General features: G+C 44.1%; 1 protein-coding gene across 1 annotated transcript; it reads left to right on the top strand.

Annotated features, from left to right (window-relative positions):
• Positions 1–16,790: 16,790 nt before the first annotated feature.
• Positions 16,791–18,473, top strand: LOC139835779 (uncharacterized). The gene has a single exon (XM_071825642.1). The coding sequence runs from the start codon at positions 16,791–16,793 to the stop codon at positions 18,471–18,473; it is 1,683 nt and encodes a 560-aa protein (XP_071681743.1).
• Positions 18,474–20,696: the final 2,223 nt, after the last annotated feature.

The raw sequence follows: 20,696 nt of genomic DNA, 5'->3' as shown, positions 1-20,696 counted from the left end.
AAAATGTACTCTATTATAGGTCTTGATCAACTGGACGAGACATCTTCTGCTTTATCTCGCAGTATTGATCCTATACCAATTGTGGTCTTCTGATATCAACTATGTTCTTCTTATATCTGCTATAGTTTCCTAAATCATCTTCCTTCATTCAGGGTTTATTTTGCAAGAAAACCACTAGCTGACACTATGAATATAGTATCCTAAGTGATTTCCCATGCATTCCCTCTTCCATAATGACTATGGTTCTACTTCTACTACTCCACAATCATCATATTTCTCACCTTCATGCTTCCTATGTACTAAAGTACTCCTTTGTTGAAGTAAAGCATGAGTTTAGGTTGGTACTTCCTTCTGAATATTGTGGTTGCTTCCCACAAATTCACTCCTTTCTTCTGGTGGAGCTTCATCTTAACTTCGGAATCTTTCAGAATTCGTCACTTCCTCACACGTTTACCAGTACCCTCTAGATCTATAGCACCAAGTAAGGACTTGATATTGCAACATGCATTTGCATATCAAAGTCAAACTTCATGTATGGATCTAGTCAAACAATGAAAATCCAATAAAATCCAAAAAGATTCAGCTTTGTGCTTATAATACACACCATCATAAGCCTGAATATAATAGTTGAGTAAGACATCTCTAAACATCAGGCTCTGATGTGTAGTATATAACACCACATAAGATAGGTTTATATCGTGATACTTAGCACGAATACGTGAATCTCTACTATTTGTCTCAACATTTATCTTAATTGCACATTTGCAATGAGACAAACTTGAAACAGAATGGCCTAGGATAGTTAAAGTTAACCTAGTTTTCTTTGGAAGTTCTAACAAAATGGTATACCATATATACGTGCTATTGAGGACTACTTCTAGTGATACATTTAGTTCTAGCATGGCTACTCTGAATACCAATTTATTAGGATATATCTCCTATACTTCCAAGTGTTTCTATCATAAGACTATGGTCAGGATGTGCTTGGCACCCTTCCCATGGTTTTTGAAACACAATTCTTGCACTATTGTTGAACAACTGGCTTCTTATTGTTCTCCTCCTAAATATTTATGATGTTCCACTTCATCACATATTGATTCACAAGTGAATCTTATATGATTACTATCATTACTATGTAGATAGACATATTTTATTCCTATCCCTCTTCCTTACCTCCCATGATTGACTCATCATGGTCTATACTACTTCATATTACTCATAGTTTTCACTTACTATCAATTGTTTCACATGTCTAGATAGTTTTTTTTTACTTACCCATTACTTGTATTGTTTTTCACCTTCTAATAGGATACCATGTTTATTTTTGTCACTTAATATTACTCCCATTACAGGTCTGGATGATTCTTACTTAACCATAACATGTGTTGGTACACATCTTCCAATAGGATATCTTCCTTATGGTCGTATCCTCTCTTTGGACTACCATTTATTGCATACCAACTGTGATCTACTCATCTATTGTTTTAAGAAACTTAATGGTGTGCCACATACTTGGGATTAGCTAACTAACTTAGGAAAGATAGGGAGGAAATGTTGACTCAAGTGTGTTAGGATTATTCTTAAGTGAATATCCATCTCAAGTCGTAAGAAGATTTAGTTTAGATAAGACAACTTCCTATAGACACTATCCATCCTATAGGTCTCCTTTAAAGGGTTTTAATCCTAAGGTCAAAGCATTTGCTCTGATACCAACTGTGGTGACCCGGCATACCACTGCATGGTGTAGTATGCAAGTCTGATATAACACCAATGAAACACCGTTCCACTAGTATTATATCGCTCAGAGTGGTACAACAGAAACATATGCGGGTCCAAGGCATGTCTATAGAATTACAACTCCGACTCTATTACAGAAGATCAGCACAACCTCCTACTTTACAATGAGGTAAATCTGCAATTAAACTCCAGAAGAACGACTCGTAGTCTAGTCCTATCACGAACTCTATTTGTAGAGTATTTAACTAGCTAAAGAGGCTATGAATAGATTCTAGCTAAATAGGAGCTAGGTTTAGGAAGCTAGTTCCCTTCTACTGCTGAATCTAGGTTTTCTCCATGGTGGATGTGGTATATGACTCTTCTGACAGGTTCCTGTCCCTTGAAGTAGTTGTTGACTCCTCGGCCTTCCAGTTGCACTGTAGATCCTTCTTCGATGCCTCCATATCTAAGCAGGGGATTTAAGAGTGGGATGAGTACGAGCGTACTCAACAAGTTCATTATAGGAAAGAGGTGTTTAATGCACTAGCTACAGCATTAGACCAGAAAGTCTAATACCAATGCAGGTTTTCATAACCATTTCTTCAAAAGGTTGCTTTTATTCAGAAGAACTATGTCCGTCAGCCTTCACCGGTTTACTAGAACTTCATGGAGTTCCTTTCCGGCAGCGTTCGCAGTTCCAAAACCCGGAACAGGGAGTGACTGGTCACGATTCGTTACACTCTGCAGAGGTGTGTTGCTTTACCCATAAGAGATCTTAACCTTGGTGCCAACCGGGCGTACACCCCGTCCACACTTCCTTTGGTGTGAGGCCCGGTATAAGGTCATAGCCAATCATATTCCTCCGCTACCTCGCACACCCACCCTTTGTTGCAATTCCGACCTTGGGTCCTCGCCGGTCAGCGTATCCAAAGGATACCATCCGACCTCGACTATTACCAGGTCGCAACCATGGTCCTTCGCCGGTCGTTGCAACCCCTCATAGACCGCATTACCGTGGGGAATTAGAGTGGGATCCCCACCCTCCGGTTGTTCCGCAAGACACAACTGCTACGGTAAGCATTGCATTACCGTGGGGAATTAGAGTGGGATCCCCACCCTCCGGTTGTTCCGCCAGACACAACTGCTACGGTAAGCGCATCCGTTGATGTACGAGAGGTGGAAATACAATTGACTAGTCCGTCCCATTCCAGATCTTATGGTTAACACGAGTTTTACGGCACAAGAATCACTGGACGACATTTGTTGTTTAATCCTAGATGGATATAAACCCTTGCAATGGAACCTCCACCATATCAACACAATCCATGGTTCCATTGCCCACCACATAGTCATATTCATAGTTATGAAAATAGTGGTTTTGCTTTTTATGCAATAGTGATAAACATAGTACTTTTCAAGTAATTTGGTAAAAATACTCAATTGACATGAGCAAGCGATGAACTTGCCTTTCTTGACTGCAAGATTATGCAGGCAAGGTCTTCGATACGCAATAACTCCAAATTCTGAAATAGCATCATCGTCCGGTAAGGACGATGTTTAAAAGATTGGCAAGGATGCAATAATGCATAAGTATGAGATGCAATCGCTCTAAGCGTGACCTAACCCCGATGATTTAGGATCAGTGAGTTGTAATGATTGGTTCAGGGTGTGTTGCACTTTTAGAGTGATTCACAAACAATGTTCTTATTAAGGGTTGGTTGCTTGGTATCATAAACTGGTGTTGTAATATATCATAATAATAGCACTAGTAGCACACAACAATAGCATTTGGTGTAATCCTAACATGTAATGAATAGTGGTTGGTTTTAGTACTATAGGTCATGGTTAATGGTTGATTATTATATACTTCAAAAGAATAACTTTTGAAGAACATGTTCTTTAATAAAGAACAAGTACGATATTCAGGGTTGTGGAGTTCTATGGTTTATTATGGGTTTCAACTAGTTTTAGGGTAAGTATTAGTTGGATCCCAACAATGTTGGATTCATCAGCTACTAGGGTTTATATGGTTTTAGTGAGTCATATTATAATCAAATCATTCTATAAAGGTGTAATCAAGGTTGGTATACCTTGTTGTTGATAACTGGATAGGGTTTATCAATCCTATTAAGCAGGTTTGATGGCTACTCCCTATTTTCTTCAAAAGAATAACTTTTGAAGAACATACTTCTTAAATAATAAGAAGTATAATAATTAGGTTGAGGTTGTTTAGGTTTGCTATTTAATTCCCTAAGTAAAGATTAGTTGGTTCCTAAATAGGATGTTTGATAATTATCTAATACTAGCAGGGTTTAGTGGGTATGGTGTATGATGCACAATTAATAGGCATGGTTGCTATTATGGTTCATCACAGGGGTGTGATGCTAATTAGGGATCAATAAGGATGATGGTTTTGGTAATAGGATCTAGGGTTTACACTTGGTTGATCTTAGTTGTTCACCTTGGTTTAATGGTATGCATACTTGGAATACTAATTTGCTCGTGATAGGGTTCTACATTTTATGTGGACATAGATATGTCTTTAGTTGCTAATTAAGGCTCTATGGTAATGGAGTAACATGATCACATGTTCTAACCTAGGGTTTAGGTTAGAATTAAATTAAGGTTCACATGTAATAATGGAACTAGGGTGTGATGCATAATTGAATTAGGGTCTTAGGGTTCCACATAAAATTATGAGGTTATCACTTGGTTTATAATGGAACTAGGGTTTCCTAATTACCCTATAGGTCTATGATTAATAACTTCATTATCAAGTTGAAGTTATTATTAATGTTGAAATAAAATTAGTTTTGGATTTGACATTTATTATTTTTAATGAATTAATAATTAAGGTAATTATTAATTAGGTTTTAAATCTCTCTAATAAAGATTAAACAGGATAACAAATAAAGAAAATGAGTTTTCATGTTTTCTTTATTTGCTTATTGGTTTTATTTATTTTATCAATGTTTTCTTAATTTCAGAATTTTAATTGTATTTAGAATTAAAATTAAAGGTTTAAATAACAAGTATTAGATAATTAGATTTTTATTAAAAATAAAAATTTCATTTTATATTTTTATTGGATAGAGTTTTCTTTTCTGAGAATTTTAATATCTAATTTACATTTTTCTGAGCTAATATGATTTTTCTATAATTTGGCAAAGTTGCAGTAATTTCTGGAATTGAATTTAAACAAGAAATACTAGAGTTACCCGACCAGAATACACCCACAGTCAATGACTGGTGGGGTCCTGGCCACGTCAGCTGCCACATGGTGCCGATGTGGCAACCATGCGCATCACTGGCGGCCAGTGGTGGACGGCGCCGGCGTTCCCGGGGTTCCGCGAGGGTGTGTGCGTGCTCGTTGGAATCGGGGAGACGAGACGAACCAAATGGTGGCGGCGCCGCTCCCTAATGGTCGCCGGAGCGGTGGTGGCGTTTATGTCCGACGGCAGCACACGGTGGCCGACGGTGAGAGCGAGCTACGGCGCGAGCTAGGGCTCGATAGGATGCTCAAAAGACGCGCAAGATCACCTGGAAGCTACCTGTAGGGTCATCGGCGTTGATTGGAGACGGAGACGTCGCGGTGGTCGCCATTTCTTCCGCAGCACTGTGAAAGGGACGGTCGAATTCTCCATCCCCCGAGCTCCCCTCGACCTGTGACTTCACCGGACGAACAAGGACACCGAGGCGCTCCTCCTGAGCCCAAGAGCGGGCGCTGGGGTGGTCGGAATCGCTGGGGCGGCATGATTGCCGGCGAGCTAGGGTTTCGGCATAGAGAAAAATTGGAGCAGAGGAGGACGAAAGTCGGAGCTAGGGTTCTTCCAGGGGCTTTTATACGGCGCCAGGACGCGCCTCGTCACGACGCCGGTGAAGGAGAGGGCGCCAGCGGCCAGGAGAATCGAAGCACGGCTTCGTGCTGTCTCCCATGCGAGACGAAGAGATGAGGATGAGCTCCTCAGGATATTTTGACGAAGGGGTATTCGGGCTGATCCTGGGCTAGTGCTTGGGCTGTGGCTTGGGCTGCTGAGCAGGCTGCTGCTGGGCTACTTCACGGGCTGCACGGCCAGGTAAGGTCTGTTAAGTCTTTTCTCCATTTTCTTCTGTTTTCTTTTTCTTTCTTATTTTCTGTTTTTTTGAATTCTGTTATTAATTCAATTTTGGATGCTTTTCTTTGTTGCAGGTGTTTCTTAATTGAATAATACAAGGATTAGTGCAATGTTTGTTACACCATTTTCCCAATTGAAGAAAGCATTTTATAGTTGCTTAATTATTCACATATGTGGGCTTATTCAATATAGCAATTAAACATGAGTTTGTATTCTCATTTTAATTTCTTTTTCTGTATGAATCAAATCTATTTGGGGTTAATAGAGTTGATAATCTCAACTCAAAGTATTTCAGAGTTAGTTATTAGGAGTTGGTTTCTATTTGAAAAGTTGGTTGTTCACATATGATTTTATGTGAGCATTAATTCTATTAGGTTTTTTATGATTTCCATTACAACCCCCCTTGTAAAGTTAACACTATAATTATCATTGAAAGGATCTAGGGTAGGTATTGTTCCATCATGGTTGTGCTTGGTTACCAAAATAAATAGTTGATCACTACATAGATGGTTTGAACCATATAATGTAGCACAGGGTTTTTCTTATGTTCAAGATTTGAAGCATAAGAATTGATTAATGTGCAGTACTAGGGTTCTAATGTTATTTACCAAAGTGCATATGGTTTGGAACTTAGTTGTGGCTTAGGTTTAAGTTTTGATCACCCAAGTGATACTCAAACTAGGGTTGAGATTTAATTCTAGGTTATAGAGATGGGATGACATTATATTGCATTTGCTAGGGTTTAGTCTCCCCTAACCAAGATAAGATGGTTACTTGCTTAATATTTTATGTGCTTCTCTAATTACTAAGGATTTGAGAATTGGTTTTATCTTCTACCAATTAACTTCTATTATTATCCTCAATTAATCATTAAAGTAACTACAGTGGTTATAGTTCTTTTTATAGTTAACTTTGGTCATATGGATGGGTGGTTTCTCACCACATAAAGTTTAGAGTTTGTCTCTAAGGTTTTCTTATGCTTCTTAGGTGAATAATAAGTGGAATGTAGATATGGTAGGATTCTACTTATGATCACCAAATGATTCACAAGTTAAGGTTGGGATATAAGCTTAGGGTTGCTTATTAATTACCTCCCTATGATTTCATGTGGTGAAGGATATCTACTTATCCTTTTAGGGTTTATCCTCAATACCTCAAGAGTATGATCATGGATTAGGCATGATCATCTTGTTCTTAACATTTTTACCTCTAGTTCTTAGGGTTAATGATCATCACTCAAATTATAATGATCAAGGTTTGGCTTCCTAGGGTATCTCTCATTAAATAGGTTTCTCACTTCCATGATCAAGCATTGTCTTGATCAGATAGGGTATAGTACTTCTAATTTACCTTCTGGAATGGAACTACTATGGTTGCCTCTAAAGTTTATATCCCAGGAGAATGCCTGAGATATTATGTTAAGTTTATACTTAATCAATGATGATATGATCATCTTGTTATACAGATAGTTCTCATCCCCAAGTCTAAGTGTTGCCTCATTAACTTGAGTGTAACACCATAACTTGAGCTCTCTCTCATAGGAATAGTTATTCTAGGGTTTATGGTGTATTCACAATATCTCAATAGGTATTTAGTCTAAGACTCCACTTGGCTACCTTGGTTGGTTTAATCTCCTCCTTACTTTATCAATTCATGGATATGGTATTATTCCATGTGATATTAGGTTATCTCACCACTTCAAGGGAAATGGTTTACAACCTAATACTTTAGTTCAAAGGTTGTCATTTGTTCATTAATAGGTAAAGCTAGGTTTAGAATAAATGGTCTCTCTCATATGGGAAGGCTTGAATAATACTCTAGGGTTTCTCTTAAAGGTGATGGTTTGAATACATGGATATATTTCCAAGGTTCTGTTCAAGGTTTATCATTGATCCTCTAATAAGTAACATAGAACTCTCACTTCTCTAAGTTTGATGTATATATATAGATTTGGAATGGAGAAGAATATATATTCCTGAATTGATCTCCTTGTCTTGTTTCCAAGAATGAAGTAAATGAATACCATGAGGTTCATGGTAGGATCATGGATTTGTTTAAGACATGGAAAAGATAAGTCAAGGATGGTTTCTTAATTTGTAGTTGAATAGATGTTCATATGTTATGGCATGGATTACCATATTATGATCTTTTATAAGATCAAACAATTGATCCTTGATTAATGTGTTATTATTCTGGTTTTAGTTCCATTTGATCTAACCCCTTAGATCAACTTACCTCTACCCAAAACAAGGTTTTAACAAAGTCACATTGAGGTTTATAGCGCTTGACTTGATGAGCTAGTTCAATTCCACCAAGGTCAAGTGAAACTTCGATTCTTGTGTGACTTTTTACTTTAAAGCGCGAAAATTCCCCAGATTTTCTATGCATGAATGCAATGCACACATCTGTTTCCTCTATTTTTGTAACCCCAATACCTGGGATATTACATGTACCTTGTAGGTCCAGCCCGGATCTGGCTCAGTGACCTCGAGAAGAACTCCATCTTTTGCTGGTTTGACCTGAAGAACGCCTTCGAGAAACACTTCAGGGGCACCTACAAGAGACCTGCCACTACAAGCGACCTACAGGCATGTATCCAGAAGAAGGGTGAAACATCAAGGAGTTTCCTCACCCGATGGTTGCAAACCAGGAACGAGTGCGAGAACGTCGATAACCGAACAGCAATGCACGCCTTTATTGGTGGCTTGCAGAGAGGAGGATTGTTGCGGCACAAGCTGACCTGCTTGGTCAACGCAAACAAACTGACTTTGGATGACATGATCACCATCGCCAGCGATCATACTGCCGCCGATGACGACGCATGCGGAGATCTAGCAGCTACAGCAATTCCCCTGCATCAGCAAAAGAAGAACCGTGATAACGGTAGCAGCAGCGGCACCAAGCGGAAAAATCCCCTGATGACCAAAGGAGTGGCGGATCCGACTTGATCGCCATGGCCTTCCAGCGCGGAGGTCAAGGAGGCGGAAGAGGCCGCGGCCGCGGAGGAGGAGCCGGAAGGGGCCAGCAGCGTGGTGATGAGGTCACCGCCGCCGGAACCCGCGCCCCCCAAACTTATGAAGAGTATAGAGACATGCCCTGCCTGGCCCATCTGGATCCGGCTACAGGGAAGTCCACTCACACCAACCGCAACTGCAAGTGGGTCAACGATCTCAAATCTGACCCTGAAGCAGGATACAAGCGAGCCCGGAAGCACCGCCCACGTGGCAAAGGAGGCAAGGGCAAAAACAAGGACAAGGAGGAAGACAGTTCCGAGGCGATGGACGAGGACGATGCTTCACCGGATCCCAAAGCCGGATCCGCAGCTAAACCTAACCCCTTCGATAAAAAGAGTGCGGGCGCGTACCACACCTTCCTTGGAACTCCAACAGTCCGTGCAAGCAAATCAGCTCTCCGGATCCTGAACGCCACAGTTCCCGCTGTGCCGCAGTATGTCAGGTGGTCGGAAACTCCGTGTACGTTTGATAGGAAGGATCATCCTACTGTCATTCCGAAAGAGTGCTACGCCTTGGTTGTAAGAACCCGCATCGACGGGTATGATTTCTCCAAGTGCCTCATGGACGGCGGGGCCAGCCTGAACATCATGTACCTGGAAACATTGGAGCGGATGAACCTCACCAAGGAACAGCTGAAGCACAGTACCACCGAATTCCACGGTGTGGTTCCGGGTAAAAAGGCAAATTCCTTGGGAAGCATCAGACTTCCCGTGGCCTTTGGCGATGCAAATAACTTCCGCCAAGAGATGGTCACATTTGAGGTCATGCCCTTTAAGAGCTCCTACCACGTCATCTTCGGCAGGCCCACCTACCACCAATTTCACGCAAGAGCATGCTACATCTACAACAAGCTCAAGATTCCGGGTCCAAAAGGTATGATTACCGTATTCGGAGACTACAAGAAGGCTCATGAATGCGAGTTAGGCGAAGCCGCCTTCGCAGAGTCTGTGATATCTGGAGAGGAGCTGCAAGGCTACAGAGCCGCGGTGGATCCGACTGAGATGCAAACCACCAAGAAGCAGATCTCCGAACAGAAGACCTCGTTCAAGGCCGCGATAGAAACCAAGAAGCACGACCTCATCGTAGGAGACGCCTCCAAAGAGGTTTCAGTCGGAGCCAACATGGACCCCAAATAGGAAGACGCGCTCGTCGAGTTCCTCTGCGCTAACATGGATATCTTCGCATGGCAACCTTCTGACATGTCCGGAGTACCTAGGGAACTCGCCGAGCACTACCTCAACATAAATCCGGGGGCTAAACCGGTGAAGCAAGCTATGCGACGCTTTGGAGATAAGAAGCGCCGCGCCATAGGAATGGAACTAGCTAAGTTACTAGAGGCAGGTTTTGTAGTAGAAGTTATCCATACTGATTGGGTCGCAAATCCCATCCTTGTACCCAAAAAGAACACTGAAATACTAAGAATGTGCATCGATTACTCCGGCTTGAACAAGAATTGTCCGAAGGATCCGTTCCCTTTGCCACGCATTGACCAAGTCATTGATTCGACGGTAGGGGCGGAACTTCTGTGTTTTCTTGACGCATATTCCGGGTATCATCAGATCCGGATGAAGAAGTCCGACCAAAAGGCGACCTCGTTCATCACCCCCTTTGGCACTTACTGCTATGTCACCATGCCCTTTGGTTTGAAAAATGCAGGTGCCACCTACCAGCGTACGATGCAGCGGTGCCTGAAGGACCAAATCGGCCGGAACGTGCACGCTTACATCGACGACATCGCGGTCATGACCCGGAAAGGATCCGACCTGATCAGCGACCTCACAGAAACCTTCGAGAATCTCCGTCGGTACAAGATGATGTTGAATCCGCTGAAGTGCGTCTTTGGCGTGCCAGCCGGAAAACTCCTTGGCTTCATCGTCTCTCATAGAGGCATTGAGGTTAACCCGGAAAAAATCAAGGCAATCCTGTGTATCAAAAGGCCAACTTGTCTCAAAGATGTGCAACGACTAACTGGTTGTGTCGCAGCAATCAGTAGGTTTGTTAGCCGTCTTGGTGAGAAGGCATTACCTTTGTACAAGCTGCTGAAGAAAATAGACAATTTTGTCTGGGACAAAGCAGCAGATGCAGCACTACAGGGATTGAAGGAACTACTCACCTCTCCACCTATCCTAGCAGCTCCAGAAGAGTCAGAGCCCATGCTCCTATACCTGGCAGCTACCAACAGAGTAATCAGTCTCGTCATCGTGGTAGAGCGAAAGGAAGAAGGTCACGAGTACGGAGTCCAAAGGCCTGTCTATTATATTAGCGAGGTACTGACGGAATCCAAGCAAAGATATCCTCACTTTTAGAAGCTAGCCTACGGCGTGTTCCTAGGTAGCAGGAAGCTGAGACACTACTTCCAAGAGCACCCAGTAACAGTCGTGAGCAAAGCTCCACTGTCGACGATTCTCAACAACGCTGACGCAATAGGACGCACAGCAAAATGGGGCATCAAATTATCCGCCTTCGACATAGCTTACAAAGCAAGGACTGCGGTTAAATCTCAAGTCTTGGCAGATTTCGTTGCAGATTGGACAGAGGCTCCGGACGCAAATCTGGAGCCGGAACCAGAAACATGGGTCATGCACTTCGATGGATCCAAGCAGCATCAAGGCTCAGGAGCCGGAGTCACCCTGAAGTCCCCTATAGGAGAAGAACTGCAGTACGTTTTGCAGATTCACTTCGAAGCTACAAACAACATGGCGAAATACGAGGCTCTACTACACGGTCTGCGCATCTCTAAGGAAATTGGGATCAAGCACATCATTTGCTGCGGAGATTCCGACCTGCTGGCACAACAAGTAGCCGGAACCTGGAACGCCAGAAACTCCATCATGGCGGCCTATAGAGATGAAGTTGACGAGATCGCCAAGTGCTTCCTCGGATACGAAGTCAAGTACGTCAGACGCGACGATAACACAGCGGCAGACATGCTATCCAAGCTCGGATCCGGCAGGAAACCAATTCCGCCTGGTATTTTCCTGGAGTATCTACGGATACCCTCAGTCAAGGGCGCTGTAACATCCCAAGAGTAACACCTTAGTCCCTTTTACCTTTCTTGCCTTGTCATCATCTCATCATGTTGCATTCATGCATATTATCACCTTTGGTTTTTATAAATTGCATTTGGTTTTGGTTTTCTTTTTGTTTGCTTGCTTGGTTCTTCCTCCTTCTTCTTCTTGGTTCATCCCCTTCCTCTTGTGATGTTCCAAGAAAAGCTAACAAGCCTAAACCTATCCCTCTACTTGATCTATATTTCAAATAGGTCATGCCAAAATTTTCTATTATATGGTTGATAAACCTACCCCTCTCTTCTATTTTTGCAATGCTTAATATGTGCTTGAGTTGGGATCCCTTCCATCTCAAATGGTTGAGCCTATTAGGGTTTGCCAAACATTTGAATACCGCATATTTTCATCTCTCTTTATTTTCTCTATGGCTCACTCTCACTTTCTCTCTTTTATTTCTCAAGCCTACCATGTTGGTATCCCATGCTTGAGTTCTTCCCTGAATTCATTTCAAATTCTTCTCTTCTCAAAATTTCAGAAAATTATTTGAAAGAAGAAAAGAAAATAAAAGAGAAAAGCCTAAAACTAACCCACCTATCTAATCCAACCCGGCCCAACCTTCTCTTCACCAAAGTGGCATGCAAGCCACCCCCACACTCACCTTTCCACGTGAGACAACCTCACCAAATCAGGCATGAAGCAAGCTCCAACCTCCACGCCTCCTTTCTCCTCCATCCACGGCTCCCCTTCTCCTCTCTTAAACAGCAGCAGCTCCAGACCAAACCCTACCCCTCTTCCTCCTCCTCCAAAACAGCCAGCCGCCACTTTGCTCCCGGGGACAAAACCCCATCAACCTGCAGCTCGCCACCGTCATTCGCCTCGTCGCCATGGACGTCCTCGCCATCACCTGAGCAGGGAGAGGCACCCCTTCGTCCTCCTCTACACCTCGTCGTCACCCCAGGGCCTCAAGCACGCCAAGGCCGGCAGCAAGCTCTTCTTCATCTTCTTCAACTTCTCCCGGCCTCTCCTTCGTCCTCGTCGTCGGCTGCCCCTCCTCCTCATCTCCGACCACCCCTGGGTGAGAAGCACCTCCTCTCCTCACCGTGCATGCCTCAGCAACCTTGCATCGAGTCAGATACGAGAGATCGAGCGAGATCGAAAAACGAAAACGAAAACGGAGATCACATGCCCAGTTTTTCTGCTTGGGAACGTTGTCTTCCGACGGATCTCACCGCCAGCACAGGCCACTACAGAACGCGCTCTTCGTACCGCTGTAAAGCTGAGACGTAGATCTACAACTTTTGTTTTGGAGTCACCTAATTTCGTTGCCTGTAGATGACGCCACATTCGTTCAAAGATCAGTCCAGAAAATCGTTTTCAGACTTCCATCTGTTTTCTACCGTGTCTCTGTGCCGTTTTCCGACGAGCATCGCCGGCGATCCCTTCCACCCCAGCATGTGTTCTTGGTATCGCTAGATGCACGGCAGGACCCTCTTTCTCCTCGACTTGGAATCATCCAAAACGGTCAAGAAACGGCGACGCCATCTTCCTCCAAACGTTGGACCAGAAACAGATCTCGTTTCTCAGATTCAGTTTCGCCGTGTCGCAGTCCTACTTTCCGACGAGCCTCTCCGTCGCCACGCTGCTCCGTCTCCACTCATACCTGCTTCCTTCCAATCTTGGCACAACCAGCTTACTCAACTCGTCGAGAGTTCCTCGATTGGCCTCTCAGTTTCTTCTGTTCTCGACGCTTTAAAACTCGTGCACAGACCGTCTGTCAGTGTCAGTTTTCAGCTTGTCACTGTCGAATCTTCAGTTACCTGAGACCACAGTTTACTTTGTCTGAGTTCTATAACCTATCACATTCGAACACGTAGCGCAGTGGCTGGTTTTCCCAACCTTTTTGAATCTGCCTAAATTTCAATCTATTTATTTTTGTACTTTTCGAAACTCAAATTTGACAAATGATATATCCATTTTGATCAGCATTTCATGATCTATCCAACTATGAACTCAGTTTTGGGTTTTGGATAAATAAAATTTGGACAAAATTAAAATCTGAATTAATTTGAGTATTATGGCATAATTCATATCTTCAATTCTACAATTCCAAATTGTGCAAATTATATATCCTTTATCATCAGAAAAGTGAGAGGAACTCAAATCTTGCATCCTCATGCATCATTGGCATCATCTCTGAATTGTCCAAATTAAATATGCAACATGAACAAAAACTATATGTGAGGGTGTTTATCATTTCATGTGAATTATGAGCACCCCACTTAATTTTGCCTTGCACAAATCATCTTGCCATGCCATCATGCATCATATTGCGCATTGCATTTACTTGTATTGATTTGTGCCTTTACTTTCCTTGTATGTGCTATTTGTTTCTTCTCGAGTAGACGCCGACGCAGAGCAAGCGATGCAGAGTACGAGTTCCCCTGGAGGATCGTGTCGGTGCTTCTACCTCTCGATCCGACAAAGCAGCCCACCCCTTCACCTATTTTACTTTTACATGCTCTTTTGATCTACCGCTATCCTTATGTTGCGATTCTGTTGTGTCACGTGTCCTATCCACCTGTTACCTATATGTCCGAGATACACCTCCTCGCCCTACCTTTTGTTTGTTGTTTTCCAGCTTTGCGAGTCGTAGGCGAGTTTAGGGTTTTTGTTGATATCTCGAAATGTTCGGGATATCTTGTTGGGATGTTGACACATGTACTACCTTTTCAAAAATGAAGTGGATAACTTTTGCTACAACTAAAATTGCTAAGGGATAATAATATGCAGAGGCATCTGTGAGCCCCTTTGCGAAAGCATCTAACTTTGACTTGCTAATGTCCCCTAGGACCCGAGTTCTTGTTATCTGTTTCTAAGACTGAGCGCGCTAACCACACGTGGGAGGATTTATCGGGACCCCCCATCACCCATTACCTTTTCTCAAGTCTGTTGAAAAGGGGGCCACAACCTTGGTTTTATTTGGTGCACGCATATTTATTCTTTGTTGCCTTCGGGTGTTTACTTCTTGTTGCCTTCGGGTGGTTTATTTACATCTTGTTTGCATAATTGCTAGACGACTTATCTAGTGCTTGGCCGTTAGTGCCCGCCTAGACGCCTACGCAACCTCTGGGTCCGTCTCGAGTACGTCGAACTTCGTCACGGGTAGCTTAGTTGGGTGGCCCCCTAGGCATTCTTGCGGATCTGGGAACGGTCTTGTTGTGAGACTCCGCACTTGGACTATGCGGGTTCGAGCATGCGTGTATGGTAACATTGGTGCACCCTGCAGGTAAATCTTATCGATAAGCCGTGTCCGCGGTTATGGACGACTTGGAGTACATTTAACTCGATCATAGAGCAACTTACACCTAATGTTGTCGCTAATAAATTTGCTAATTACTTGTGTAGTAAGTTAGCCCTATTATAATGGAATGATATAAAATTGTCAACTGTGTGAGTGCCTTGTTAGTACCTCTTGGCTAAGGGGGATCACACTGGCAGGGTTGTTGTTTGCAGAGTATAGAACTGCTAGAATATGCGCTCTCTCCCCTTCTCTATTAGACGGATGTTGTAGCGTGTCTCTATTGGTTAGTGCTTTCTTTGCCGCTAAACTCCACATATAGCGGCGAAGTTTACACCGCCCACCAAAGAAGCATATTTGGTCTTGTCTCGCAAGTACGTGCCAGCAGTACTTACCCTCGTTTTTCTCCTCTTTTTCCTAACACGCTTTTCGACAAACAAGTGTGACAGATGATGAGCGATCTCCGGTGGCTACTTTGTCGAGTTCACTGACGACGACTTCGTTGCGTAGCGGGATCGTTCCTAAGGCAAGCGGCTGTGGCATGTTGGTTATGGGAACACCGCTTGATTATCTTCGGGACTCTTAGTCCCATTTGGTTCTTGTCTGCACTCGACTATTTGGCTATCTTATGTATGATGTAATGTTGGGACATGTGTCCTCTGAGTGTCATTTGGATCTTGCTCATTAGAGCGTTGCTATATATATGAACCTTTTTTCCATCTTTTGTGTCATACATAGTCATGTTGTGATATTCAAGCTGTATTCTACCCTCGTATCCTGTGCACAGTGTGTGTATGTGTGAAGTGCACAGGAAGGTGAAGCACTCAGGCTTGGAAAGCCTACCGTGAGCCTTTGAGGTGGGTGTTGTGTGCATGGGCGTGTCGAGCTGTCGCTTGGCCTACCCATATGCTTGGGAATACGAGGCGACCTCACGGTCCTTTGTAGTGACCTCATGCACATAAACCCCTCTTACCTGCGCGCTCTGGGTTTTCCTACTCCTGGGGCTTACAGACTTGGTATCGAGCAGATCGCCTTTAGGAGCCCCTTGCAGCGGACGAAGTTGAGTCTAGAAACTAATATTTTAGTAGCTACATAGGAAAAATTGTGCGCGAGAGTAGGAATTCTGCTTTTATTTCTTACCCCACCCACCCTCCCTCTGGTAAGGACGTGCAACGGTTTTACTCTATTCTTATCTTGTTTCACCTAGGCTTGGACGTGTTTGTGGGAAACCATAGTGCCATAGGGAAAAGTGTTTTGAAAAATTTTCTGTACTATGGTTGCTTCATTATCATCCTTTGTCAATCTCCACATATAATCTATTCCTTTGACATGTTGGTATTTTCATACTAACATGTTATTCTCCTTTGATCCGATGCTATCTCGACCACTTCTTTGTTCCGGAGCCTGCTTACTTTTCGTTATCCTCATGGATCTACCGTCTACTCCACTGTCCTGCGTGTCAAGTGGATGTTTTAGTTTTTCTATCCTTGTTTGCGGTCATATGGATCTCTTGTGTACTTGAACCTTGTATGGTGTACCTTGATGAATTCTATGGATCGATGTGTTATCTGGTCTTAAATCCTTGTTCTAAGCTGTTGTCATATGTTGTTTCAACCGTCTTAATGTTTTCCTCAACAGGATGGTTAGACCTCCACCACCACCTGAGCTGGGACCAGCCCTGTTGCAAATGACTCAACTGTTGGGTCAGATGCAGCAAACCCAGCACAACTTCGATCAAGCTCGTCAAGACAATGGCCGAGTGACGATCCGGGACTTCTTGCAGCTGAACCCGCGATCGTTCGACTCTACGCCTGAACCGCTGGATGCAGATGATTGGGTGCGCGATGTCAACCGCATGCTCAACACAGCGGGAGTCGCCCCAGAAGACAAAGTGCGGTTTGCGACTCACCTACTGAAAGGAGGGTCCGCAGCATGGTGGGAGAACTTCCTCGAGATGCGTCCCGCCAATGCTCCTGATGTCACTTGGGAAGAATTCAGGGAAGCTTTCAGAAGCCACCACATTCCTGAAGGGCTAATGGACAGGATGAAGGAGAAATTCCTCAGTCTTGTTCAGGGCAACAAAGATGTGATGGCATACAGCATCGAGTTCTCCAAGCTAGCTCGCTATGGTGGCGAAGAAGTGTCCACTGATGCCAAGAAGCAGAAGAGGTTCCGTAATGGCCTCAAGCCGGCACTCAAGTACGCGCTCACTCATGTCATGGCAGAAACCTTCGACAAGCTTGTCAACACTGCTATCAAGGAAGAGTCGGGTAGGATTGCGTTCGAGGAGTCACGCAAGCATACTCGAGAGGTTGGTGCTCCTTCATCAGCGCCGCCTCAGAAGCGCAGGCTGTGGGTTCCTTATCCCGCACCGACAGGACAAGCTACACAAGCTGGGTATGCTCCCCGCACAGCAAACGCTGGGTATGCTCCCCGCCCTCCCACCCCACAGCTTCAGCAGAGGACCTACCAACCTCCGCCAAGGCCTGCATATGGTGGACCAAGGCCGATGGGTCCACGTGCCGACCCCACATGCTACAAGTGTGGTCAGGTTGGGCACATCTCTACCTTCTGTCCCGAGAAGCTACCTCCACCACCACCTCGCTCTACTTCGACAAATGCGATGGTTCATGCACCAGCTCCGGGCCGTGCCTTCAACAACAACAATAGGCAAGGTCCGAGGGCTGTTCGCGTCAACAACCTCAACGTCGAGCAGGCTGAACAAGCTACCGACGTCGTGCTTGGTACTTTGCTTGTTAACTCTATCCCTGCAAAAGTTCTGTTTGATACGGGAGCTTCACTTTCCTTTGTGTCGCTTCCATTCTCTCAAAAGCATGAGTTACCGGTTGAGTACTTGTCCAAATCTTTCACGGTTGTTTCTCCCGGAGGAATGTTGGAAGCGCTAAGAATAAGTCATGGCAATCAAATTCAGATTGGAAACCATGTGTTCCTTGCGTCCCTCATCGAGCTAAGATCTTCTGGTATCGATGTCATTCTTGGCATGGATTGGTTGAAGGCCAACAAAGTTGTCATTGATTGCGCCAAGCATTCAGTTTCCCTTCCTACGGCGACAGGATCCTTGACCTATACACCTTCTCAGACACCTTCCGTTCATCTCTTTGCTTTGAATCCTAGTTCTCTTCCGGAGCTTGAGTCTATACCGGTGGTTTGCGACTTTCCTGATGTCTTTCCTGAAGAACTTCCAGGTATGCCACCTGACAGGGCTGTTGAGTTCGTCATTGAACTAGAGCCTGGAACAGCTCCTATCTCAAAGCGGCCATACAAAATGGGTCCCAATGAGTTGGTGAACTCAAGAAGCTGACTTGACGAGTTGCAAAAACTTGGTTTCATTCAGCCAAGCACTTCTCCATGGGGATGTCCTACCATCTTCGTGAAGAAAAAGGATAAAACTGATCGATTGGTGGTTGACTACCGTCCTCTCAATGAGAAAACGATCAAGAATACATATCCTCTTCCTCGCATCAATGAGCTCTTTGATCAGCTTGCGGGTGCAACTGTGTTCTCTAAGATGGATTTGAGAAGTGGTTATCACCAAATCAAAATCCGCAAGGAGGATGTACCCAAAACAGCCTTCAAAACTCGTTATGGTCTCTACGAATACACCGTCATGTCCTTTGGCCTCACTAATGCTCCTGCCACTTTCTCTCGGTTGATGAACTACATTTTCATGGAGTACCTCGACAAGTTTGTGGTAGTCTATCTCGATGATATCCTTGTCTACTCCAAGTCCAATGAGGAGCATGAAGAGCATCTTCGCCTCATCCTCATGAAGCTTCGTGAACACCGTCTCTATGCCAAGTTCTCCAAGTGTGAATTTTGGCTTCCTCAAGTCGTCTATCTTGGCCATGTCATTTCAGGAAAAGGCATTGCTGTCAATCCTGAAACCGTCAAGGCGATCGTTGAATGGCTTCCTCCGAAGAATGTCAAGCAAGTGAGAAGTTTCCTCGGTTTGGCAAGTTACTGCCGCCGCTTTGTTGAGAATTTCTCCAAGATCGCCAAGCCTCTTACCGATCTCCTCAAGAAAGACAAGAAGTTCCTTTGGTCTCCTCAATGCCAAGAAAGCTTTGACCTCCTCAAGAAGAAGCTCACTTCGACACCAGTTCTTGTTCTTCCAGATACTTCTAAACCTTTCCAGATCTTCTGTGATGCCTCTCTTCATGGACTAGGCGCTGTCCTCATGCAAGAACGTCAAGTTGTGGCGTATGCTTCTCGCCAGTTGAAAAAGCATGAACTCAACTATCCCACACATGATCTCGAGCTTGCAGCCGTGTTACATGCTTTAATAACATGGCGCCAATACTTGTTGGGAAACAAATGTGAGATCTTCACCGACCACAAGAGTCTCAAATACATCTTCACACAACCCAACTTGAACCTCCGTCAAACGAGATGGATGGAAACCATCAAGGACTTTGATCTGTCTATCAACTACACTCCAGGCAAAGCTAATGTCATGGCTGACGCCCTTAGTCGCAAATCCTATTGCAACAACCTCATGATTCAAGAAAGTCAACCTGCTCTTTGTGAAGAATTCAGGAAATTGAATCTTGAGCTCGTTCCCCAAGGCTACCTTGCAAACTTGGTGATCACGCAGACTCTTGAAGATAAGATCCGAAAAGGACAGTTGCGAGATATTTGCAGCAAGAACATCAAAGAGAATATGCACAAGCCCAAGTACAAGTCCTTCTCTCTCGATGATCAAGGAACTCTCTTCTTCCAAGGTCGTTTTGTCGTTCCGAATGATCCAGACCTGAGAAACCTCATTCTCAAAGAAGCTCACGACACTCCTCTTTCTATCCATCCTGGCAGCACAAAGATGTATCTCGACATCAAGTCTACCTATTGGTGGACTAGGATGAAAAGGGATGTTGCTCGCTATGTCTCAGAATGTGATGTCTGTCGCCGTGTCAAAGCAGAACATCAGAGACCTGCCGGTGTCCTCCAACCCCTGAAGATTCCTGAGTGGAAATGGGATAAGATTGAGATGGACTTTGTGACTGGTTTTCCAAAGTCTCGGAAAGGCAATGATGCTATCTTCGTGGTGATCGACCGTCTTTCAAAGGTTGCTCACTTCCTTCCTGTCAAAGAAACAATATCTGCTAGTCAGTTGGCTGAGCTCTACACTGCAAAGATTGTTTCTCTTCATGGTGTTCCCTTGGAAATAAGCTCTGATCGCGGAAGTATCTTCACTTCCAAGTTTTGGGCAAGCTTTCAGAAAGCTATGGGAACTAATCTGCTCTTCAGCACAACTTATCATCCGCAGACGAGTGGGCAAGTCGAAAGAGTCAATCAGATTCTCGAGGACATGCTCCGTGCCTGTGTTATCTCCTTCGGCATGAAATGGGAAGAATGCCTTCCATTCGCTGAGTTCTCTTACAACAACAGCTACCAAGCCGGTTGGGTATGGCACCCTTCGAAGCTCTCTATGGTCGCAAATGCGAACACCTCTAAACCGGTCCGAAATCGTGAAAGGCAAATCTTTGGCCCCGATGTCATCAACGAGGCTGAAGAAAAGGTGCGAATC

Source organism: Lolium perenne, chromosome 2 (genome assembly GCF_019359855.2).
Source record: "Lolium perenne isolate Kyuss_39 chromosome 2, Kyuss_2.0, whole genome shotgun sequence".
NCBI classification, from domain to species: Eukaryota; Viridiplantae; Streptophyta; class Magnoliopsida; order Poales; family Poaceae; genus Lolium; species Lolium perenne.
The sequence above is the reverse complement of the archived record's forward strand: the minus strand, read 5'-3'. Positions and strand labels throughout refer to the sequence as shown.